This window comes from Chiloscyllium plagiosum, chromosome 28, assembly GCF_004010195.1.
Source record: "Chiloscyllium plagiosum isolate BGI_BamShark_2017 chromosome 28, ASM401019v2, whole genome shotgun sequence".
NCBI lineage: Eukaryota > Metazoa > Chordata > Chondrichthyes > Orectolobiformes > Hemiscylliidae > Chiloscyllium > Chiloscyllium plagiosum.
Genome location: NC_057737.1, coordinates 46,729,949 through 46,750,003, shown reverse-complemented (window position 1 = coordinate 46,750,003; position 20,055 = coordinate 46,729,949). Strand labels below are relative to the sequence as shown.

At 43.4% G+C, this 20,055-nt stretch overlaps 1 protein-coding gene across 13 annotated transcripts in view; it reads left to right on the top strand.

The window, feature by feature from the left end:
- camkk1a (calcium/calmodulin-dependent protein kinase kinase 1, alpha a) overlaps positions 1-20,055 on the top strand; it is a 242,033-nt gene that overhangs the window by 114,702 nt on the left and 107,276 nt on the right. Inside the window, exon 1 of one of the 13 annotated variants that reach the window (XM_043718835.1) lies at positions 8,865-9,085. The exons of the other annotated variants lie outside the window; for them this stretch is intronic. Coding sequence (XP_043574770.1) covers positions 9,071-9,085 — 15 coding nt within the window. The 5' untranslated portion in view covers positions 8,865-9,070. Of the gene's footprint in view, positions 1-8,864; positions 9,086-20,055 lie in introns of those variants that run through there. 13 annotated transcript variants of the gene reach the window in all.

Genomic DNA, 20,055 nt, shown 5'->3' with positions numbered 1-20,055 from the left:
TGGTTTGAAGGGCAGAGAGTCAAGTGAGTTGGCACTGGGAGATACCTATCCACTTCCTACCACCTAATGAATTGAATTCAGGGCAGGAAGGCGAAGGGCCAACCTCCCTGACCCAAAGCCATTTGATGCTCTGAACTGGTCAATTGATGATGAAACAATGGACCCATCCTGACATGAGCCCGATTAACTGTGTTCCTTTGCAGGTGAGAAATGTAACTGCCTGATCAAGCAGTAATATAGAGTGAGAGGTGCCTTGATCTATCCTAATCTGGGGCACGGATGGACATCAGAGGGGAGCTGGTGGATACCACCTGCTATTTGTGAAGCTTATTGAGGTTTATAAAATCGGGAGGGATATAGATAAGATGAATGGTAGGTGTCTTTTCCCTGGTTTGGGGGATTTCAAGACGAGGGGGGTATATTTTTAAGATGTGAGAAAAAAGTTTTAAAAAGACATGAGAGGTATTTTTTTTACACAGAGATTTCATGTGTGGAATTAACTTAGGAAGTGGTGAATGTGAGTACAGTTACAGCATTTAAAAGCTATTTGAATAAGTACATGAATAAGAAATGTTTGGAGGGATCTAGGCCAAGTGCAGGCAGGTGGGACTAGTTTAATCTGGGATTATGGCCGGGATGGTTGGACTGAAGGGTCTGTTTCCGTGCTGAATGACTCTATGATTCAAGCCCTCACTTTAACCATAAAAAGGAAAAACTGTGGCCACAGTTTTTATTGGTAGGTAAATTCTTGTCTTTTGGTTTGAAGGAACAAAGATGGTCTTCACCTTGGATGTAATTGGTCAGTGTGGATAGGGAGTGAGAAAATCACGTTGAAGCTGTGAGGAATATTTTTGCAGTGGAGAAAATAGATTAGTCGGCTGTTCGGGCCCTCAAACATGCTTTGGCATTCAACTAGATATAGTTGATTAACTACCTCTATTTCTGCCTTTTTCCCTCACTATCACTAGATCTTTAATATTTAGAAATCTATCCATCTCTGTCTTGAATAAGCTCTGGCTGAGGCTACACAGCATTCTGGGGATAGATTCAACACAATAATTGTGCTTTGAGCTTTGCTGAAGTTTTTGCAGTTTAGTTACAATAAGGTCACGTTTGAATAATGGTTAAGTGCTTTTGGCAGTTCAGTGCCTAATATCATTGTCAATGTCCTGTCCACTGTTTAACACAGGTGCTAATTCACCAAACATAAAGAATAGCACTGTTTCTAAAATATTCAAAAATGAATTTCACTAACAGTGCTCAGGGGCTTTTTTTTAATTACCAGCCTGAGAGCAGTGAGGTTATTTCTTTATTTTTCAAGTTAATTCATTTCTGCTGCTGGGTTTGGCACCTCATCCATTTTCTAGCCTCTCAGTGCCGCTCTAACCTACCGGCTCTCTGGGCCACCTGGCCCCCAACCTCCTCATCCCAGTGTCCTTGATGGTCTTCTTGTGGATGATTGGCCTCTTGTTCCTGGCCTGGTTCCTCCTCTTATTTCCCTTCCTAGCACTAGTGGTGGTAACTGTCTTCTGGTGCTAGCCCTGGGGGCTGGAATTGGTGATAGTGGCACGGAAGTTCTGACCTTCCTGGTGCTTAATATTTCATCATGAAGGAGTCCGACACCTTGTGACTGCCATTTGGAGCAGAAGCCTCCCATCACCTGGCCCCTGCTTTGTTTACCCACAAGTTGACTTGTGTCCCATCGTAGTCAATGGCCAACTGAGTCTTCTAGGTGTCGGCCAGTTATATTGCCCCTATTTATAACCAATCAGCCCTGAACTGGATGCACCAGGGTAGATTTTCTCTGAGGGTGTTTGGGGAGATTGTACTTATCAGGCCACCAGCTGGTATCAGTGGGAGCCCTTAGCACATTTGGTAACCAGTGGGCCGAAATAAGAATTCTTTTCCGAATTCACAGCTGAATCCCCACAATTTTCTTTTTCAGGAATACATCCTCTGAATCACATTTATTTAGATTCTTGGAGCAGTTTCCAATCATTGTTAAATCACTTATTGTAACCATACATTCTGAACATGCGTGGACAATTCACAGCCTCACCCATAATGCAGTCTCACGGTTGTGTACAGCTTGCAGCTGCACAATCTTTTCATTCATTCAAAAGATGAGAGCGTAGCTGGCTGGGCCAGCATTTATTAAGAGTCAACCACATTGCTGGGGGTCTGGAGTCACATGTAGGCCAGACTAAGCATGGCAGTTTCGTTCCTAAAAGGACATTAGGTGAACGAGATGGGTTTTCCCGACAATGGATTCACAGTCATTAGTAGACTTCATTTTAAAAAAAATCAAGTTCCACCATCAGCCATGGCAGGATTCAAACTCAGGTCCCCAGAATAGTATCTAGATCGCTGGATTAAAAGCCCAGTGATAATACCACTAGGCGATTGCCTGCCCTAAGCATGATGCATGGAGTGGGCAATACGTAGCCTCATGGCAATGCAATGCAGCCTCAAGGGCCATATACAATATAGAGTCTAACGACTGCACACTAAACAATGCCGCATGCTGCACAATATCAGGTAGTCTGCTTAGAGTGTGGGATGGCTGGGGGAGGGGGGGTGGAATCAGGTGGTTCAGTTACTCAAGTTTTTTTTGTGGAGCACAGAGAACTGTTTCCTGCTTCCTCCCAAACTTTATTTACATGGCTAACTATTTACCAGGCCACAAAGTCACAGATTTACACATGGGTGGCATGATGGCATTGTGGCTAGCACTGCTGCCTCACAGCACCAGGCCCTCCCTTGGGTGACTGCATGTGCAAACTTTGCACGGTCTCCCCAAGGGTTTCCTCCAGGTACTCCGGTTTCCTCCCACAGTCCAACGGTTAGGTAGATTGGCCCACAATAAAGATGGGTTATGGGTATCGGGTGAGGGGGGCGTGGGGGTGGGTTTGGGTGGAATGCATTTTGGCGAGCTAGTGCAGACTTGATGGGCAGAATGGCTTCTTTCCACACTGTAGGGATTCTATGATTCTATACTCAGCCAAATCTGCCCTTAATGCTGACCTTTACTAACCTAAGGTCACTTCTACCTCACCTTTTGGAGTTCAACTCTTTTGTCCATGTTTTAAGGCTGTAATGAGGTCAGGAACTGAACGACCTTGGTAGAACACAAGCTGAACATGAGCGAGCAAGTGTAGTTTGATATCACTGTTGATGACCCTTTCCATCACTTTACTGATAATTGAGAGTATGTGGATAGGGCAGTAACTGACTGGGGTGAAAATGTGTTGCTGGAGAAGCGCAGCAGGTCAGGCAGCATCCAGGGAAGAGCTGCCTGACCTGCTGTGCTTCTCCAGCAACACATTTTCAGCTCTGATCTCCAGCATCTGCAGACCTCACTTTCTCCAGTAACTGACTGGGTTGGAATTGTCATGCTTTTTGTATATTGACACTCAGTTACATTACCATCACTTAATCTTTCATTGTAAGCATCCTAGAGGTTAGCTGGACACAAATATGTGGCTATAAGAGCAGCTCAGAGTCTCGGAATCCTGCAGTGAGCAACTTATCTCCTGACTCCCCAAAGCCTGTCCACCATCTACAAGGCACACTTCAGGAGTGTGACGGACAACTGATAAGTTGACTAGATGACTGCAGTTTTGACAACACTCAGGATGTTTGAAATCATCTCACCATTTAGGGAAAAAGCAGAAACGGTACTGATTTGGATGATCAGTCATGGTCATATTAAATGGTTTGAGCAGGCTTGAAGGGCTCCTATTTTCTATTTTTCTATGTTTCATCTTGGACAAATAGCCTGTTTCATTGGACCACATCCATACCATTCACTCCCTTCATTGCTAATGCACTTTACCATTTACAAGATACACTGCAGAAATTCATAAGGCTCCTTCGATAGCACTTTCCAAATCCCCAACCATTTCCATCTGGAAGGAGAAGGCCAACGTAACACCATCACCTGTAAGTTCCCCTTCAAGATACTCACCATCCTGACTTGGAAATATATCAATGCTACTTCACTCTGGTTGTGTCAAAATCTTGCAGCACCCTCTCTAACATTTAGTAGATGCCACTGAACCTCAAAGACTGCAGCAGTTCAAAAAGGCAGCTCACCATCACCTTCTCCCGGGCACCCAGGGATGGAGAGGAAGTGCCAGCAACACACACATCGTATGAATACATTAACAAGAGAGTTTCCAAATATTATTTTTTTCACTGTTCCTAGGGTGCATCCAGTGTGGTCCTGATGACTTCTCACCCTGAGGCATAGACAGTCAATCCAACACCACATCCTTATGAAAATTAGTACCTTGATTTCCTCCTTTTCAACTATGATCTGGGCAACATCATCTTCTTTGGTAAAGACAGTTGCAAATGAGTTGTTTCATACCTCAGCTATGCCCCCAACTTCATGTATAACTCATTTCCTCGGTCCTTAATTGGACCAACTCCTCCTTTTGTCCACCTGTTCCTATTATTATGGATGTACAATAATTAGCAAAAGAATCAGAGGCTCTGTGTGGGGCAAAAAAATGTATAGCAATTTGCCCAAAAGGATATTGGAAGGAGATTAAATTCAGAATTTGATAAATACTGGAATTGAAAAGAAATGAGGCTAAGGAGGATTAAGGTACATTGGAAGTTCTTTCAAAAGCTGACACAGGCATGATGGGCCAAATGGTCTCCACCTACACGATAGCATTTGATGATTCTTTTAACACTGAACTTGAGTTCACTTTATGCATGGAAGGATCATTTTCTGGCAGATTATTCGTGTGTGTATTGGAGCAAGAACAAGTTGATTATCTGTCTAAGTAAGAGTTGCAGTCTTTTGGACAGTTAATTAAACTTTAATCAAAAAGAATTATGTTTTGTATAGCAACTTATTTTCCTGTGGATTGTGGTTTTTCTGTTTATCTTTGGCTCAACATAGGAGCAGGAGTGAGCCAGTTGGCCCCTCACTTTTTCCACCAGTCAGTTAGATCCTGTATTCTGTTCACACATTTTGGTCTTTTTAACCCTTTTAAACCTTTACCTAATAAAGTCTGATAAATTTCAGGTCTGGAATTTTCAGTTTACTCCCCCAGTGTTGTAAGATATGACTACGGTTGGCACCTGGTTGTGATAGAATCTTCCTGGGTAGAGTTGTTGCCACCAGCCTTTTTGTAATATAACTATAGGGCTTACTCATATTAAGTGGTGAAGGATTAACCACAAATAATCCTTTGTGAACTTGAGTAGCAAGAAGTAGTTTATTACGTTCTAACAGGTTAAATTAAGTTAACTTAATTAAATAAATAACACACAGAATTGCTGTACTGAGATCTGAAACAAAAGCTGAGAAACTCAACACGTCTGGCAGAACATGTGGAAAGAAAATTAGAGTTAATGTGTCAAATCCACTGATAAAGCATTAACTCTGTTTTATGTCCACAGATGCTACCAGACCTGCTGCATTTCTCCACCACTTTCTGTTTTGTTACTTTAGCGTAAGGCCTGTTAACTACATTATCGCAATATAAGATACATTATTATCTTCTCTGAGATGATGACTAGATCTGGGCTATATTACCATAGGCTGTAGAACTGACCAAAAACCAACAATAAAATTAGAACTGACTAGCTGCTTCCAAATGCAATCAATTATATAAATGTGTCTGAGTGAGTGATGGAAATGGGCAAGGGCGGAACCATGGGTGATAGGTCAGATGTGGTTGAGGGCCCTGTCAACCACATGGATGGGAAACCATGGTTATGGAAGAAGAAAGACATGTCAGCAGTGCTGTTTTGGAAGGTAATATCATCTGAACAGATACAATATAGCCCCCCCTTGCCCCTTCCCATCACCCACAACAGCGTGATCGGGACCCCTTATTCTCACTTTTCACCCCACCAGCCTCCGCATTCAAAGGATCATTCTCTGCTGTTTCAGACAACTCCAGCAGCATGCCACCACTCAATACATCTTCTCCTCTCAGTACTGACTCTCCAACAGTGCAGCATACCCTCCGTACTGACTCTCCAACAGTGCAGCACACCCTCCGTACTGACTCTCCAACAGTGCAGCATACCCTCCGTACTGACTCTCCAACAGTGCAGCACACCCTCCGTACTGACTCTCCAACAGTGCAGCACACCCTCAATACTGACCCTTCGACATTGCAGCCCTCTCCTGGTACTGACCCTCTGACAGTGCAGCCCTCCCCCAGCACTGGCCATCCGGCAATGTGGTAATCCCTTAGTACTGACCTTCCAACTGTGCAGCTTTCTCCTCACTCCCCCTTTCTGCATTTTGCAGGAATCATTCTCTCCAGGACACCCATGTCCATATCTCAACCACCAATGCCACGCCCCCTTCCCATGTAACCACAGAAGGTGAAACACCTGCCCCTTTACCTCCTCCCTGCTCACCATCCAATGGCCTAAACCTAAGCAGCATTTCACCTGCTCCTCCTCCAATCTTGTGTATTGTATCTGCTGCACACAATGTGGCCTACTCTGCATCGCAGACTAGATGTCCAGTCTGTGCACAAGCATTACCCTGATCTTCCTGTAGCCAGTCATTTTAACACCGAGAACTGCTCGCATGCCCACTCCCAGATTTCTATACCTACATCATACTATAGTGACCACAGATGGAAAACATCAGTTATGTCTTCCAACCCGATCGGTATCATACCGTTATTGAAGAAACATGGTAGGGATTAGTATGCCTGTCATCTGTTTTAGGGAAATTATTGGGAAAAGTTCTGAGGGGTGGAATTAATTTCCATTTAGAGAGGCAAGGATTGATCAAGGATAGTCAGCATGGTTTTATCAGGAGGAAATTGTATCTAACAAATTTGATTGACGTTTTCAAGGAGATGGCAAGGTGTTTAGATGATGGTAATGCAGTTGATGTACTCTACTTGACTTCAGTAAGGCTTTTGACAAAGTCTCACATGGCCGACTGGTTCAGAATTTAAGACCCTATGGTATCCAAGACAGTTTGGCAAATTGAACTCAAAATTGCTTTAGTGGCAGGAAGCACAATGATGGTCGAAGGGTGACTTTGCGATTGGAAGCCAATGTCCAGTGACGTACCACAAGGTTCAGTGATGGGTCCTTTGTTATTTGTTATGTGCTTTAATGATCGAACAGGAATGTGGGAGGAATGATCAGTAAGTTCATGGATGACCAGAAAATTAGTAATGTGATAAAACGTGAGGAGGAAATCCTTAGACTACAGCAGGATATAGATGGGCTGGTCAGATGGGCTAAAGGTGGCAAATGGAATTTAATCCTGAAGACTATGAGGTGACGTATCTTGAGAGGACAATTAAGGCAAGGGGGAGCATACGTTGAATGATAGAATCCTGGGAAATATAGAGGATCAGAGAAAAGCTTTTCCCCTTAGGGGAGGGGTCAGTAAGTAGAGTTTCAAGGTAAGAAGCAGAAGATTTAGTGAGAATTTGAGAAAAAAAAAACTTGTCACACAGAGGATGGTGAGTACCTGGAACCCACTGTCTAAAGGGCTGGAAGAGCCAGTGTTATGGATCAGACCAAACCTCCTCAAAACATATAAAGGAGAAGCCGAGACCCTAACAGGCAGGTGTGAGGTGCTGTGTTTCTGACGTGATTCAATTGATCAGACTACTAGGCTTTAAGCAAAACTCATTTTATTCTTACAGTTAAAATTTAAACAAAAAAGAATTGATATAACTTTAACAATATCAAAATACTTAACATGATAGTATATAATTTAACTCCTACTCATCAACTATTCCCATAAAGCAGCAACTCATAAACTCTTGACAAAGGCAAATTCAGCAACTTGGATTTCCCTCTCTTGCTATCTGCCCCATTGAGAAGGAATACCAACAGAATGAATCTAGCAGAAGAGAGAGACAGAGAAAGAGATAAAGAGAGAACTCCAGCATTTGCAGCAGTAGAGAGAGAGCTGTATGTAGCAGCTCCAACTCCAAACATACCAACTTGAAAGCAAAAACTAAAACCCACTCCACTGTGGGTGGAGGCTGACTCCACCCACTCATGCTTCTTTTGTCCAAGTTATAAAAAAACCAAAGCTATTTACTCTGCTTTCCGTGGAGCAGACATTAAGGCATCAGGTTTCCTACACATCTCTTCAAGACAAACAGGACAGAACAAATCCCTCTTAAAGGCGTATCTCATCACAGCAGGAACCATTAACAAATTAATAAATATTTAGATGGATACTTTCATCACCATTGCATACAGGGCTACTGACCAAATGCTGGAAAGTAGAATTGAATAGTTAGATGTTGGATGGATACAGTGGGCCAGAGGGCCTCTTTCTGTGCTATAAAAACTTTATACCTCTCTGACTCTGTTTCCATGTGTTTTGTGGGAATAATTGCTTCCAAAGGACTATTCAAAGAAGAACAATCGAATTCTTCCCAAGTCCTAGCTAATACTTTTCCCTCAAGCAGCATTGCTAATGGCCATATTATCTCTAATCATTTATCTTATTGTTTGTGGGAGCTCACTGGGCACAAATTTGTTGCTATGTTTCTTATAATTGTGAACAGACTCAAGAGTATTTCATTAATTATAAAGCACTTTGGGATGTCCTAAGGTTGTAGAAGATGCTATAGAAATGCAGTCTCTTTTTTAACGCCATCAATAAGAATTAAATATCCTTTTAATTAATGGTCATTTAACCTATATTCATTTAAAGATTCTCTAATTTCAGTACTTCCTGTCCCGCAGGAGTCAGTGAAAATGCATTAAATGTACCAATCCATTCTTGCACAAGAATCTGATAAAGATCAATGATGCTGGTAGCCTTTTGCAGCAGTAATATCAGTGCATCGGGTCACACGGTGACCAGGAGTGCAGCAGATGGAAAGCATGCTGATGATTGAACTGTTCCTCAGCTGTTATTATGGCAGAGTTTTAGTGCAGATTGGCCTTGACTGTGCCAGGAGCTCCGCCTTTGCAGAAATTCTTGCCTGAGGCACAGAGACAAGTGATTTTGGGTCCTGCTCACTCCTGAACAGTGCTAAACAAGTGTGGTGTTCTCTTGGGTTGGTTGGCTGAAGTCTTTTTAATGAATGCTGCTTGAAGCATGGATTTAAGTGAGGTAATAAATTTTATTGCTTTATTATGATATTGGTGTTGTCAGATAGTGGTATGTTTATTTGTCATTGTCTTTTTTGTAAAGTGTGGGAATTGCATTTATTTCCATTTCATTGTAGCTTTCATTTTCTGTTCCACATTTACTTGCTGTTTCCCTTCCCATAATGAATGTGCTGAAACAAGCTGATGTTGTAACCTCAAGTGCTTACTGGGTGTTAATTTGTCTGGTGTCAGCCGTGGTCAATGGTCCCAATCTTATGAATTAGAAGTTGGGGATTCAAGCTCCATTGTAGAAACTTGACCACATCTTCTGCTGTTGCACTGAAGAAGGACTGCACTGTTGGGGGTGCTGACAAGTTAACCAAGGCACCATTGCACCTTTAGTAGGCATAAAAGATCACCAGAAGTAAACACAAGAGGAACTCTACCTGGCTCACACCTATCTCTAAACCAAAATCACTGTAATAAATGATACAATTATTCATCGTATTACTTCTGTGGAACCATACTGGATGCAAAATGACTGCTGAATATCCCTACATTCCAAAAATGGCTAAACTTCAAAAGAACTTAATTGTCTCCAAAGTGCTTTCGAATGACCTGAAGTTTTTTTGCACTAATTAGAGATGGCTGATAAGAACTTGGTTTATCACTCATCACTCCAACCAAAGGCAGTCCTGCACTCACTCACTGCTACAATGAAATCTCAGGCTGGATAATGTAGTTATATCTCTAAGATAGTACTCCAAATCACAGCCTTCTGACAGCATGTCAGAAATGATAATGCTACCAGCGAAAATTAGAAAAAGGTATTAGAAATCAAGGTTGAGAAATGGCGAAGCAAATCCTTTTATTCAAAGTAATTATTTATATTCCATTGTTAGAAAAATAGCTCAGTGAAAAATACTGAAGGGCTGATAATATATTTGTGTAAAATAATTGTGCTATGGAATTCTCTCAGGCCATAGAGTCACAGAGATGTACACCACGGAAACAGACCCTTCACTCCAATTTGCCCATGCCAACCAGATATCCCTACCCAATCTAGTCCCATTTGCCAGCACTTGGTCCATATCCTTCTAAACCCTTCCTATTCAGATGCCTTTTAAATATTGTAATTGTACCAGCCTCCACCACTTCCTCTGGCAGCTCATTCCATACACACACCACCTTCTGTGTGAAAACGATGCCCCTCAGTTCCCTTTTAGATCTTTCCCCTCTCATCCTAAACATACGTCCTTTAGTTCTGGACTCCCCCATCCCAGCAAAAAGACCTTATTTATTTACCCTATCCATGTCCCACATGATTTTATAAACCTCTATAAGGTCATCCCTCATCCTCCAACGATACAAGATTTGCTTTGTCACAACCCTGGGATATTGTGTTCTTTTTTCAAGCATTCTTGATCTAAACAAGAAACAGCCTTGGAGTATTGTGGTAGGGACTGGGCTTGAGAATGGGAGAGGGCCAGAGCCAGCAGATACCAGTGGAGAGGTGAAGCTAGATACAGTGTAAATTGGGTAAAATCAGAGTTTGGGACATGAAGACGGAAGCATTAAAGGGTTTGTATCTTCTGCAACAAAACATCTTTGATAGTCTTAGAGTCGATGTAAATGAGCATACAAAATAGGAGCAGAAGAAGAAAATTCAGCCACTTGAGCCTGCTCTGCCGTTCATGAAGATTTATAGCTGATCTGTTTGTGTATTGAGTTTCACATTCCCATCTGCCTTTGTCATCCCTTGATTCCCCTGCCTAATAACACTCAATTAGCATTAACTTTAAAAATATTCAATAACCTAGCTTCCGCCGCAGAGTATTCCAGCGTTACAAAACTCTTAAAAGAATTCTCCTCATCTTTGTCCTAAAAGGGTTACCTCCAATTTTAAAACAGTGCTGCCTAGATCTGGATTTATTCACAAAAGGAAGCATCCTTTCCATGTCCACCTTGTCAAGATCATTTAGGATCTTCGAAACTTCTACCAAATTGTTCTTCACACTTCTCAACTCCAGTGGAGAAGCAAGGCCAGCCTGTCCAACCTATCTTGATAAGACAACTTATTCATTCCAGGGATGAATCTAGTAAGCCTTCTCTGAACTGCCTACAATGCATTTACATTCTTGCATAACCAAAACTATTATTCCAGAAGTGGTCTGATCTGTGACCTCTATGTAACAGTTTGTGGGGCCAGGAGAGAAAATATTGGCATGGCAGCCATTTTTTTGGGCCTGTCAAGACCCATTAAGATTCCAAAATGACATCCATACTATACATGCATAATTCTCGCATAAAGTACTCTGGATGTTATATTGATAAGGAGTTATCACATGTTCACCTAATGTTGGTTGCAGAACAGATGATGGTGCCCAGCAGTGTGAACTGCTGAAATGCTAATTTGAGGCAAGGACTGGTATTTTGGAGCTCCATGCTCCGCTCTACACTTTTCTTAACCCTCCAAAGCTGAGCATATGTTCAATAGTGTGAAGGACCGTTGAGGGTGAATGGCTGTAGGGAGGATACTGTAGTAGCACAGGGTCTTTGAGGAACTGACTTTATTATGAAGCAGGAGTGTGGTGATGTCCTAGAAGCCATTTTACACAATGATATCAAAGATTTGATGACAGTAAGCTGAGATTTCAAAACAACATTCTGAGTTTCCACTGCAGTTCTGAGATATTGAGTGGAGCCTGCTAGGAGGTTTGCTTGTGTGGTTGGGGACATTTTAAACTACTTTAGTGGGTGATGGGGCACAGAGTGAATGTAAATGATTAGATTAAATTAGTTTAGGTACAGTTTGGAAACGGGCTCTTTGGCCCAACGAGTCCACACTGACGCTCTGAAGAGTAACCCATTCCCCTACACTTACCTCTGACTAATGCACTTAACAATATGGACAACCTAGCATGGCCCATTCATCTTTGATTGTGGGAGGAAACCAGAGCACCCAGAGGAAACCCATGCAGACGCGGGGAGAATGTCTGTATGGAGTTTGCACAGTCGCCCGAGGTGGGAATTGAACCTGGGTCCCTGGCACTGTGAGGCAGCAGTGCTACCCACTGAGCCACTGTGCTGCCCCCAAGTTGGGAACAAAGTTTAATCAGATATAGAATGAATACTGGGACAGCCCAGTAAACAAAAAAGACATGGGCATGATAAGACACATGGGAAGACTGAAAAACTAAATTTTAATGCAAGGAGCCTGACTAATAAGGTAGATGAGCTTAGACCATAGAATAGCACGTGGGAATATGATATTGTGGCAGTCACTGAGAAATGGTTGAAGGAATGGTAGGACATTCTAGAGGATTCCAGAGTCCCAATTTTTTCTTAAAACAAAGAAGGAAACCCTGTGAGGAGTTGTCTCACTCATTAACCTTGGAGTTAGCTCCGAATATTGTAATTTCTGTTGCTGCTTTGTGTATGAGAGAGAGTCAGAGAGAGCTGGCGGAAGAAGCCTTTTGCAGATGGCGTGGACCAGCACTATGAACAGCAGGTACAACAGTTTGGAGGAGAACCCTGAAGAGTATTTCTTCATCACAAGAGCTTCCTTCTTAAAGAAACCTCAAGTTAAACTCAAACTGTATTAACCTGAAGAGTGGCAGGTCAAGGAAGAGGCCTACAGTGGCACTGACTGCGGCAGCAACGCCAGGATGAGTTGGACACAGCTCCATCCCAGCCGGGGGTGTCCTGGAGAGCAACGATCAGGTCCAGGGCTGGCTCGCCCAACCCGAACGCACAGACTGAGCTGAAGCTCCAATTCCGCAGTTAAGCCCAGGCGCTGGATGGAGCAGCAGCATTGGTGAAAAAGACGGACTGCAGACCAGTGGCAGCGTCAGATGGGGAGCAGGAGTTACGGAACCCACACATCCCCAGACCGTAGCTCCAGCTTGGACACAGCAGTGGCGGGAGTGGCAGCAGCAGAGGCCTGTGACTGAGACCCCAGAGCCCATTACAGAGACCCCAGTCAATGTCAAGCAGTGACTGGAGGAGCAGAAGGGGAGGAAGGAGAAGAAGAAAGAAAGATGAAGTCTATTGCAGTAAGATCCTGCATTATATTCAGTGTTTCAAGATGGCATAAGAATGTAGTGACATTTTGCATATAACACACAAGAAAACATTTTATACTTTTTTATGTACATGTGGCAACAAATCTAAATCTATAGAAGTTTAAGGTGTGATTGGGGGTGATGTAAGAGAGATGGGGGGATTGCATTGTTGATAAAGAAGGCCATCACTGCAGTAATGAGGAAGGATGTCTTAGAAGACTCTTCACCTGAGGCCATCTGAGTAGAACTTAGAAATTTGCAAAAAGAGTGATTACTTTGCTGCAAACATCCCAATAGAGAGAATTAGATGAGGAGGCAAGGTGTAAGAGGGTAAGGGCTATTGTAATAGGGGATTTCAACTTTGCTAACATTAACTGGGATCTCCTCCGTGTGAAAGGATTCTTTAAAGTGACTGCAGGAGAATGTTTTGTGCCAGTACACAGATAGTCCTGCTCGAGATGGGGTAGTGCTTGACCTAATCCTAGGGAGTGAAGTCAGTCAGGTGGTTGAAATGTCAGTGAGTAAACATTTTGAGATAGTGACCATAACTCTGAAAGTGTCAAAGTCATTATGGCAAGGGATAAGAACAGTGCAGAAGTTTTCTCTAAACTGGGGAAAGGCTAATTTCAAAGTCATTAGACAGGATCTGCCAAACATAAACTGGGAATAGCTACTTGTGGGTAACAGCTACTATGTTTGGAAAGTGGGAGTCTTTCAATACTAGTATTATGAGAGTCCAGGACCAGCGTGTTCTACTAAGAGTGGAGGGCAAAGGCAGCAAGTCCAGGGAATCCTGGATGTCAAGAGTTTGAGAAAGAGAAAAACAGAGAAGCAAATGTTAGATACATAGCATTAAATGCAGAGGAGGCCCTTCAAAAGTATAGAGAGTGTAATGCGGGGGATGGTGCTTAAAAAACAATGTCTGACATTTCTGTCTTTGTCTGCTAGCCATGACTCCTTGATTGGGGCAGTTACTCAGTGAACTTATATTCTATGAGGTCCACCTGACTGACCTCGTTACAATCACTACAATCTACACGGTGTCGAGACTTGGTGTGACAGAGTTATACAGCATTGAAACAGGCCATTCGGCCCACCATGTCTTTGTGACCAATGAACACTATATTATATTAATCCCATTTACCTGCACTCGGTTCCCAGCCTACTATGCTCTGGTATATTAAATACTCACTCAGATGTTTCTTACATATTGCAAGAGTACCTGCCTCCACCACTCTCTGTCAGGTTGATTTCAAGTTGAAAGTATAGAAATAGAAAGTATTAGATAGCCTTCAAGTCCTAACATTGGAACTATAGAGTGTGTGTGGATGTGCTGTGTTACAACACACAAAAAAAAGAGGCTGAATGCCAGGTAAAGTGTTCAAGGTTAAATTGATAGATTAATGTTGGGGAAGGCAGTCAAAGAATGAAGAACAAATGTGGTTTCAATCACACTCTACAAAAGATGCATTGTTTAGAGGAATTCATGTGTGTTCTTACATGAGCAACAGTATCTATGGTGACTGCTGACTTATGTTTGACCCTGGGAGAAAGTGCGCACTGTAGATGTTGGAGTGTGGTGCTGGAAAAGCACAGCAGGTCAGGCAGCATCCAAGGAGCAGGAGAATTGATGTTTCGGGCAAGAGCCCTTCATCAGAAATGAGGCTTGTGGGCCGGGGGAGCTGAGAGATAAATGGCAAGTACGCTGAGAGTGTGGTAGGTAGATGGAGGTGGGGGTAATGGTAATAGGTGGGAAGGAAGATGGACGGGTAGGACAGGTCATCAGGGCAGTGCTGAGTTGGGAGTTTGGATCTGGGATAAAGTGGGGGGAGGGGATATGACAAAACAGGTGAAATCCACATTGGTGCCATGTGGTTGGAGGATCCTAAGGCAGAAGATGATGCGTTCTTCCTCAAGACGTCAGGTGGTAAAGGTTTGGCGATGGAGGAGGCCCAGGACCTGCATGCCCTTGGCAGAATGGGTGGGGGAGTTGAAGTGTTTGGCCATGGGGCAATGGGGTTGGTTGGTGTGGATGGCCTGGAGATGTTCTCTGAAGTATTCTGCAATTGGACATCCTGTCTGCCCAGTGTAGATGAGACCGCATCGGGAGCAATGGATGCAGTAAATGACATGTGTGGAAGTGCTGGTAAAACCCTGATGGATGTGGAAAACCCCTTTGGGACCTTGGACGGAGGTGAGGGGGTAGGTGTGGGCACAGGTTTTGCAATTTCTGTGCTGGCAGGGGAAGGGGCCGGGAGGGGAGGATGGGCTTATTGGGGGCGTGGACCTGACAAGAAAGTTGCGGAGGGAATATGGATAGGGGTAGGGAGGGAAATATATGTCTGGTGGTGGGGTCCATTTGTAGGTGGCAGAAATGGCAGAGGATGATGCGATGTATACGGAGGTTGGTGGGGTGGAAGATGAGGACCATGGGGGTGCTGTCCTTGTTGCGGTTGGAGGAGTGGGTGCGAGAGCGAAGGTTTGGGAAGCAGATGAGATGCACCAGAGGGCATCATCGACCATGTGCAAGGGGAAATTGCAGTCTTTGAAGAAGGAGGCCATCTAGTGTGTTCTGTGGTGAAACTGGTCCTCCTAGGAGCAGATGCAGTGGTGGCGGAGGAATTGGGAATAAGGGATAGCATTTTTACAGGTAGCAAGGTGGGAGGAGGTGTAATCCAGATAGCTGTGGGAGTCAGTGAGTTTGTAGAAGATGTCTGTTGAGTCGGTCACTGTTGATGGAGATGGAGAGGTCCAGGAAGAGGAGGGAGGTGTCCAAGATGGTCCAGGTGATATTAAGGTCGGAGTGGAGTGCATTGGTGAAGTTGATGAACTGTTCAAACTCCTCGTGGGAGCACGAGGTAGTGCCAATGCAGTCATCAATGTAGTGGAGAAGAGGTGGGGAGTGGTGCCGGAAGATGGATTGTTCCACATACCAGACAAAGAGACAGGCATAGCTGGGCCCATGTGGATGTCCATGGCTACCCTTTTCATCTGGAGAACATCTCAGAAACACCCACACCAACTAACCCCACCGCCCTTGCCCGAACACTTCAACTCCTCTCCCACTCCGCCAAGGACACGCATGTCCTGTGCTTTATTGCCACACCCTAACCACCTGATGCTTGGATGAAGAACGCATCATCTTCTGCCTTGTGACCCTCCAACCACATGGCATCAATGTGAATTTCACCAGTTTCCTCATTTGTTCTCCCCCCACCTTATCCCAGATCCAAGCTCCCAACTTGGCACCACCTCATGACCTGTCCTACCTGTCCATCTTCCTTCCCACCTATCCGCTCCACACCCCCCACCTACATCTACCTGTCACATTCCCAGCTACCTTCCCCCCAGCCCTACCCTCTTTCATTTATCTCTTATCTCCCCCCCCCAACTCTCATTCCTGATGAAGGGCTCTTGCCCGAAATGTCGATTCTCCTGCTCCTCGGATGCTGCCTGAGCTTTTCCAGCACACACTCTTGATTTATTGTTGACCGTGACTTGTTCAATGACTATTTCTACTGAGTTTGATAGAGCAATCTTTGCAAAAAAAATTCCTCATGCAATCTATTCTCTACATGGAGCAAAGCTCGGAAAGTGGGTAGGCGGCCGATCAGCTATGATCTCATCAAAGGAGAAACAAGTTGTTGCTGCTGTGCTGTGTTCCTGTGAAATCAGAAACTAAAATGCTGTAAAAGTGCAGCAGGTCAGAGGCATCCTTAGAGGGAACAGGCAATTGATGGTTCAGAGTGAGTCCTTAAACTAAACTGAAGGGTGTGAAAAAGGAAAAGAGAGAAATATAAAATGTAAATAGGAATGACAAAGCATCATTCCAATGATAAAACTGATCCATTTCAGCCAAATAAAAGAAAGAAACAGTGATAAATAGAAGGCGGAAACAGATGCTGAAATAGAGGGAAAGCTAAGGAAAACAAGGGAAGGTATGAGAGTGTGGAAACCACCTGATTAATAAAACACCTGGTTCATGGTGAAAGCATGGGTGATAGGCCTAATGTGGTTGAGTGCCTTGTCAACCACAGTGGGCGGGAAATCACGGTTTTGGAAGAAGGAAGCCATGTCAGCAGGAAGGTGGTATCATCTGAACAGATGTGATGTAGAAGCAGGAACTGGGAGAATGGGATGGAGTCCTTCCAGGACGTGGGATAGGAAGAACTATAGTGAAGGTGGCTGTGGGAGTCAGTGGCTTTGTAGTGGATGGCAGTGGAAGGTTTATTCCCCCATATGGAGACAGAGTGGTCAGGGGAAGGAAGGGAAATGTCCGAAATGGACAGTGTAAAAGTTATAGAGAGGTGGAAATTGGAGGCAAAGTGAACACACTTTTCAAGGTCTAGGCAGGAGCATGAAACAGTCATTGATGTATCGAGAAAAAGAGTTGTGGGAGGAGACCAGTGTTAGACTGGAGTTCAACACGTTTAAATTGTGAACCCATTCCTACCCTTTCTTTTAGCTTTGCTTGTTGCATTCTCTGTCACCCTGTCTCCCCTTCCCCCGCCTCAGTGCGACTGTTCTTTCAAGTCTGGCATTGTTCTGCCCTTCTCAATTTTTAATCACTTAATCTGAACTATCAACCATCCCCAGCATTCTAACCACATGGCATCAATGTGAATTTCCCCCCCCCCCACATTGCATAAAAGCTGCCCCCTCCACAATTCACTTTAGCTCTCATGAAGAGTTGAAACGTTAGCTTGCTTTCTCTCTATCGTTAAAATTCACACAACACCAGGTTATAGTCCAGCAGATTTATTTGGAAGCACTGGCATTTGGAGCGCTGCTCCTCCATCAGGTGGTTGTGGAGTACGTATCTCTGTTTTGCTTGTCCTAGGATGGATGTGTTATCCCAGCTGGAGTGGTGTCCTTCACATTCATCTTCAGACAAGCCAAATAGAGAATTCCTAGAAGCATGGCACTCCAACCGGAATTCTATCAGCAAACACATTGACTTGGATCCCATTTACCACACCCTGAGAAAAAGAACCGGAAATGATATCACCACACGAAATGGCATCACCAACCCAAGGAAATCTAAACACATAAATAAAAACCGGGCCATACCACAAGTGCTTCACTGGGGGCTCACTGATGATGTTACCTAGTATGGTGACGAAACATCTGAAAATGAACCTTACAGCTCAGCGAGCAAACTTACATCCCAAACCTCAACCTGAGCTACAAATATTCTCAAAACTCACTATGTGTTTATGATTTTTGATTAAAAAATCAGAATTGATTTTAGCTTTCTGCTGGGATCTGTGACTGGGAGTTCAAATCGCTATGTGATATGATAGTATATCAAAGAAAGCACTCTGGTAGTCTATTCTAATCTAACTAGTGGCCAACTCCATTCCTAGACTTGAGAGTTCAGTATTCAAGCAAGAGTTCAAATGGATTCAGTGCTATAATTGAAAGTAGAGAGCCTTTCATCTCTACAGATCCTGACGTGTGGTTTTCAAGTGGAAGCAAGCTATGATTCAAACTTTGTTTTGCACCCTGAATTTGTGTCAATTTGCCATCATGTAAAACCCAGCAGATATCTAAACCTTATGGTGTAAAAACGCAGCAGATAGCCAGATTCCATTGTGTAAAATCCCTTTAGACAGCTGCACACCATTGCATTTATGTCCAGTTGTTAGCATTTCTAATCATAGCCATAGGGTTTATTGATTCATTCTCACTAGCAGTATTCTATGAGTAAGACGTGGAGCTTGGGGGAAAGGTAACTGAGAGTGAAATAGGTGGATGGAGGTGGGGGTAAAGGTAATAGGTCGGAGAGGATGGTGGAGCAGATAGGTACATTGTCCTTCACCTTGTTCCTCGGGCAACGTGTAAAGTCATTGCAAAGATCAAAATCTGAATGTTGTTGTTAATGGATCTGGTGGGTGAATCAATAGAAAAAACAACCTTTTGTCAGTATTCCCCAGAAGTTAGCTTTGATGACTGGGAAATGTTTTCAGCTGAAAGTTTTTAATGAGGAATAGATTAGTGAGCTGAGTGAGTCATAGTAAGGGTCTCACTAAGTCAAGCCACTGAAGGTGGGGGCTGTCAAGCAAGGGACCACGCTGGCTGGTTAATCACCTCGGAAACAATTGGGCAGTGCTATTTTGTACACGTCATTCTGACCAGACCCCAAGTGAAGTTCCCCAATTCATTGCGGTTCCAGATGGGATTTCCAAAAACTATTAAGTTCCCGGGTGAGGAGGAAAAAATTGGCTCTCCTGCTTTATTACCTCACGCCTTTGTTGGTTACAACAAGGTTAGTTTTAAAATAATACCTACTCTTGTGGATAACCTGCTCCCAGACCACATGTACTTCTGTTTTAAAAAGTGCCAGTGTTAAAAAAAAAGGCTTTCTTCGAATTAACAAAAGAAGAGAGTTTATTAATTACTGTACATAAGAAGAAATACTAATATGACACACATATACCTGAATTGGCAATAAAAGGTGAATCGAAATAGATAAAAGTTTAAAAAAAATGCACATCAGTCTCTGAATTGTGCAAGACGAGTGGATAGTTGAAGGTTATGGCTGTTGCAGTGGAGATTACCAGTAGTGTTGATGTTGTTAGTTGAACAATAACTTTCATGGTCCTTGCTTTTTCAGATTGTTGAGATTCTGTAATTCTGATTCCTTTTAATCTGATTGAATTTCAGTGTTCATGGTGAGGTGGAGTCTTTTGTGCTGGAAGGGCAGTGTCTCATTATCCCCTTCAGAATTCAGCAGCTTCCTGGACTCACTATCAAGTTCAATAATTTTAGGACTTTAGTACTTTTTCCCATATCCTTACCCCCAACCCTTACATACCAAGGTTACATTCCTTGCATATTAATGAACCAAAACTAGCAAAACCATTTTAAAAGATGAAAGACTTAATCTAAGTTTGTTTAATATATTTCAGCCACATGACACTGTAAC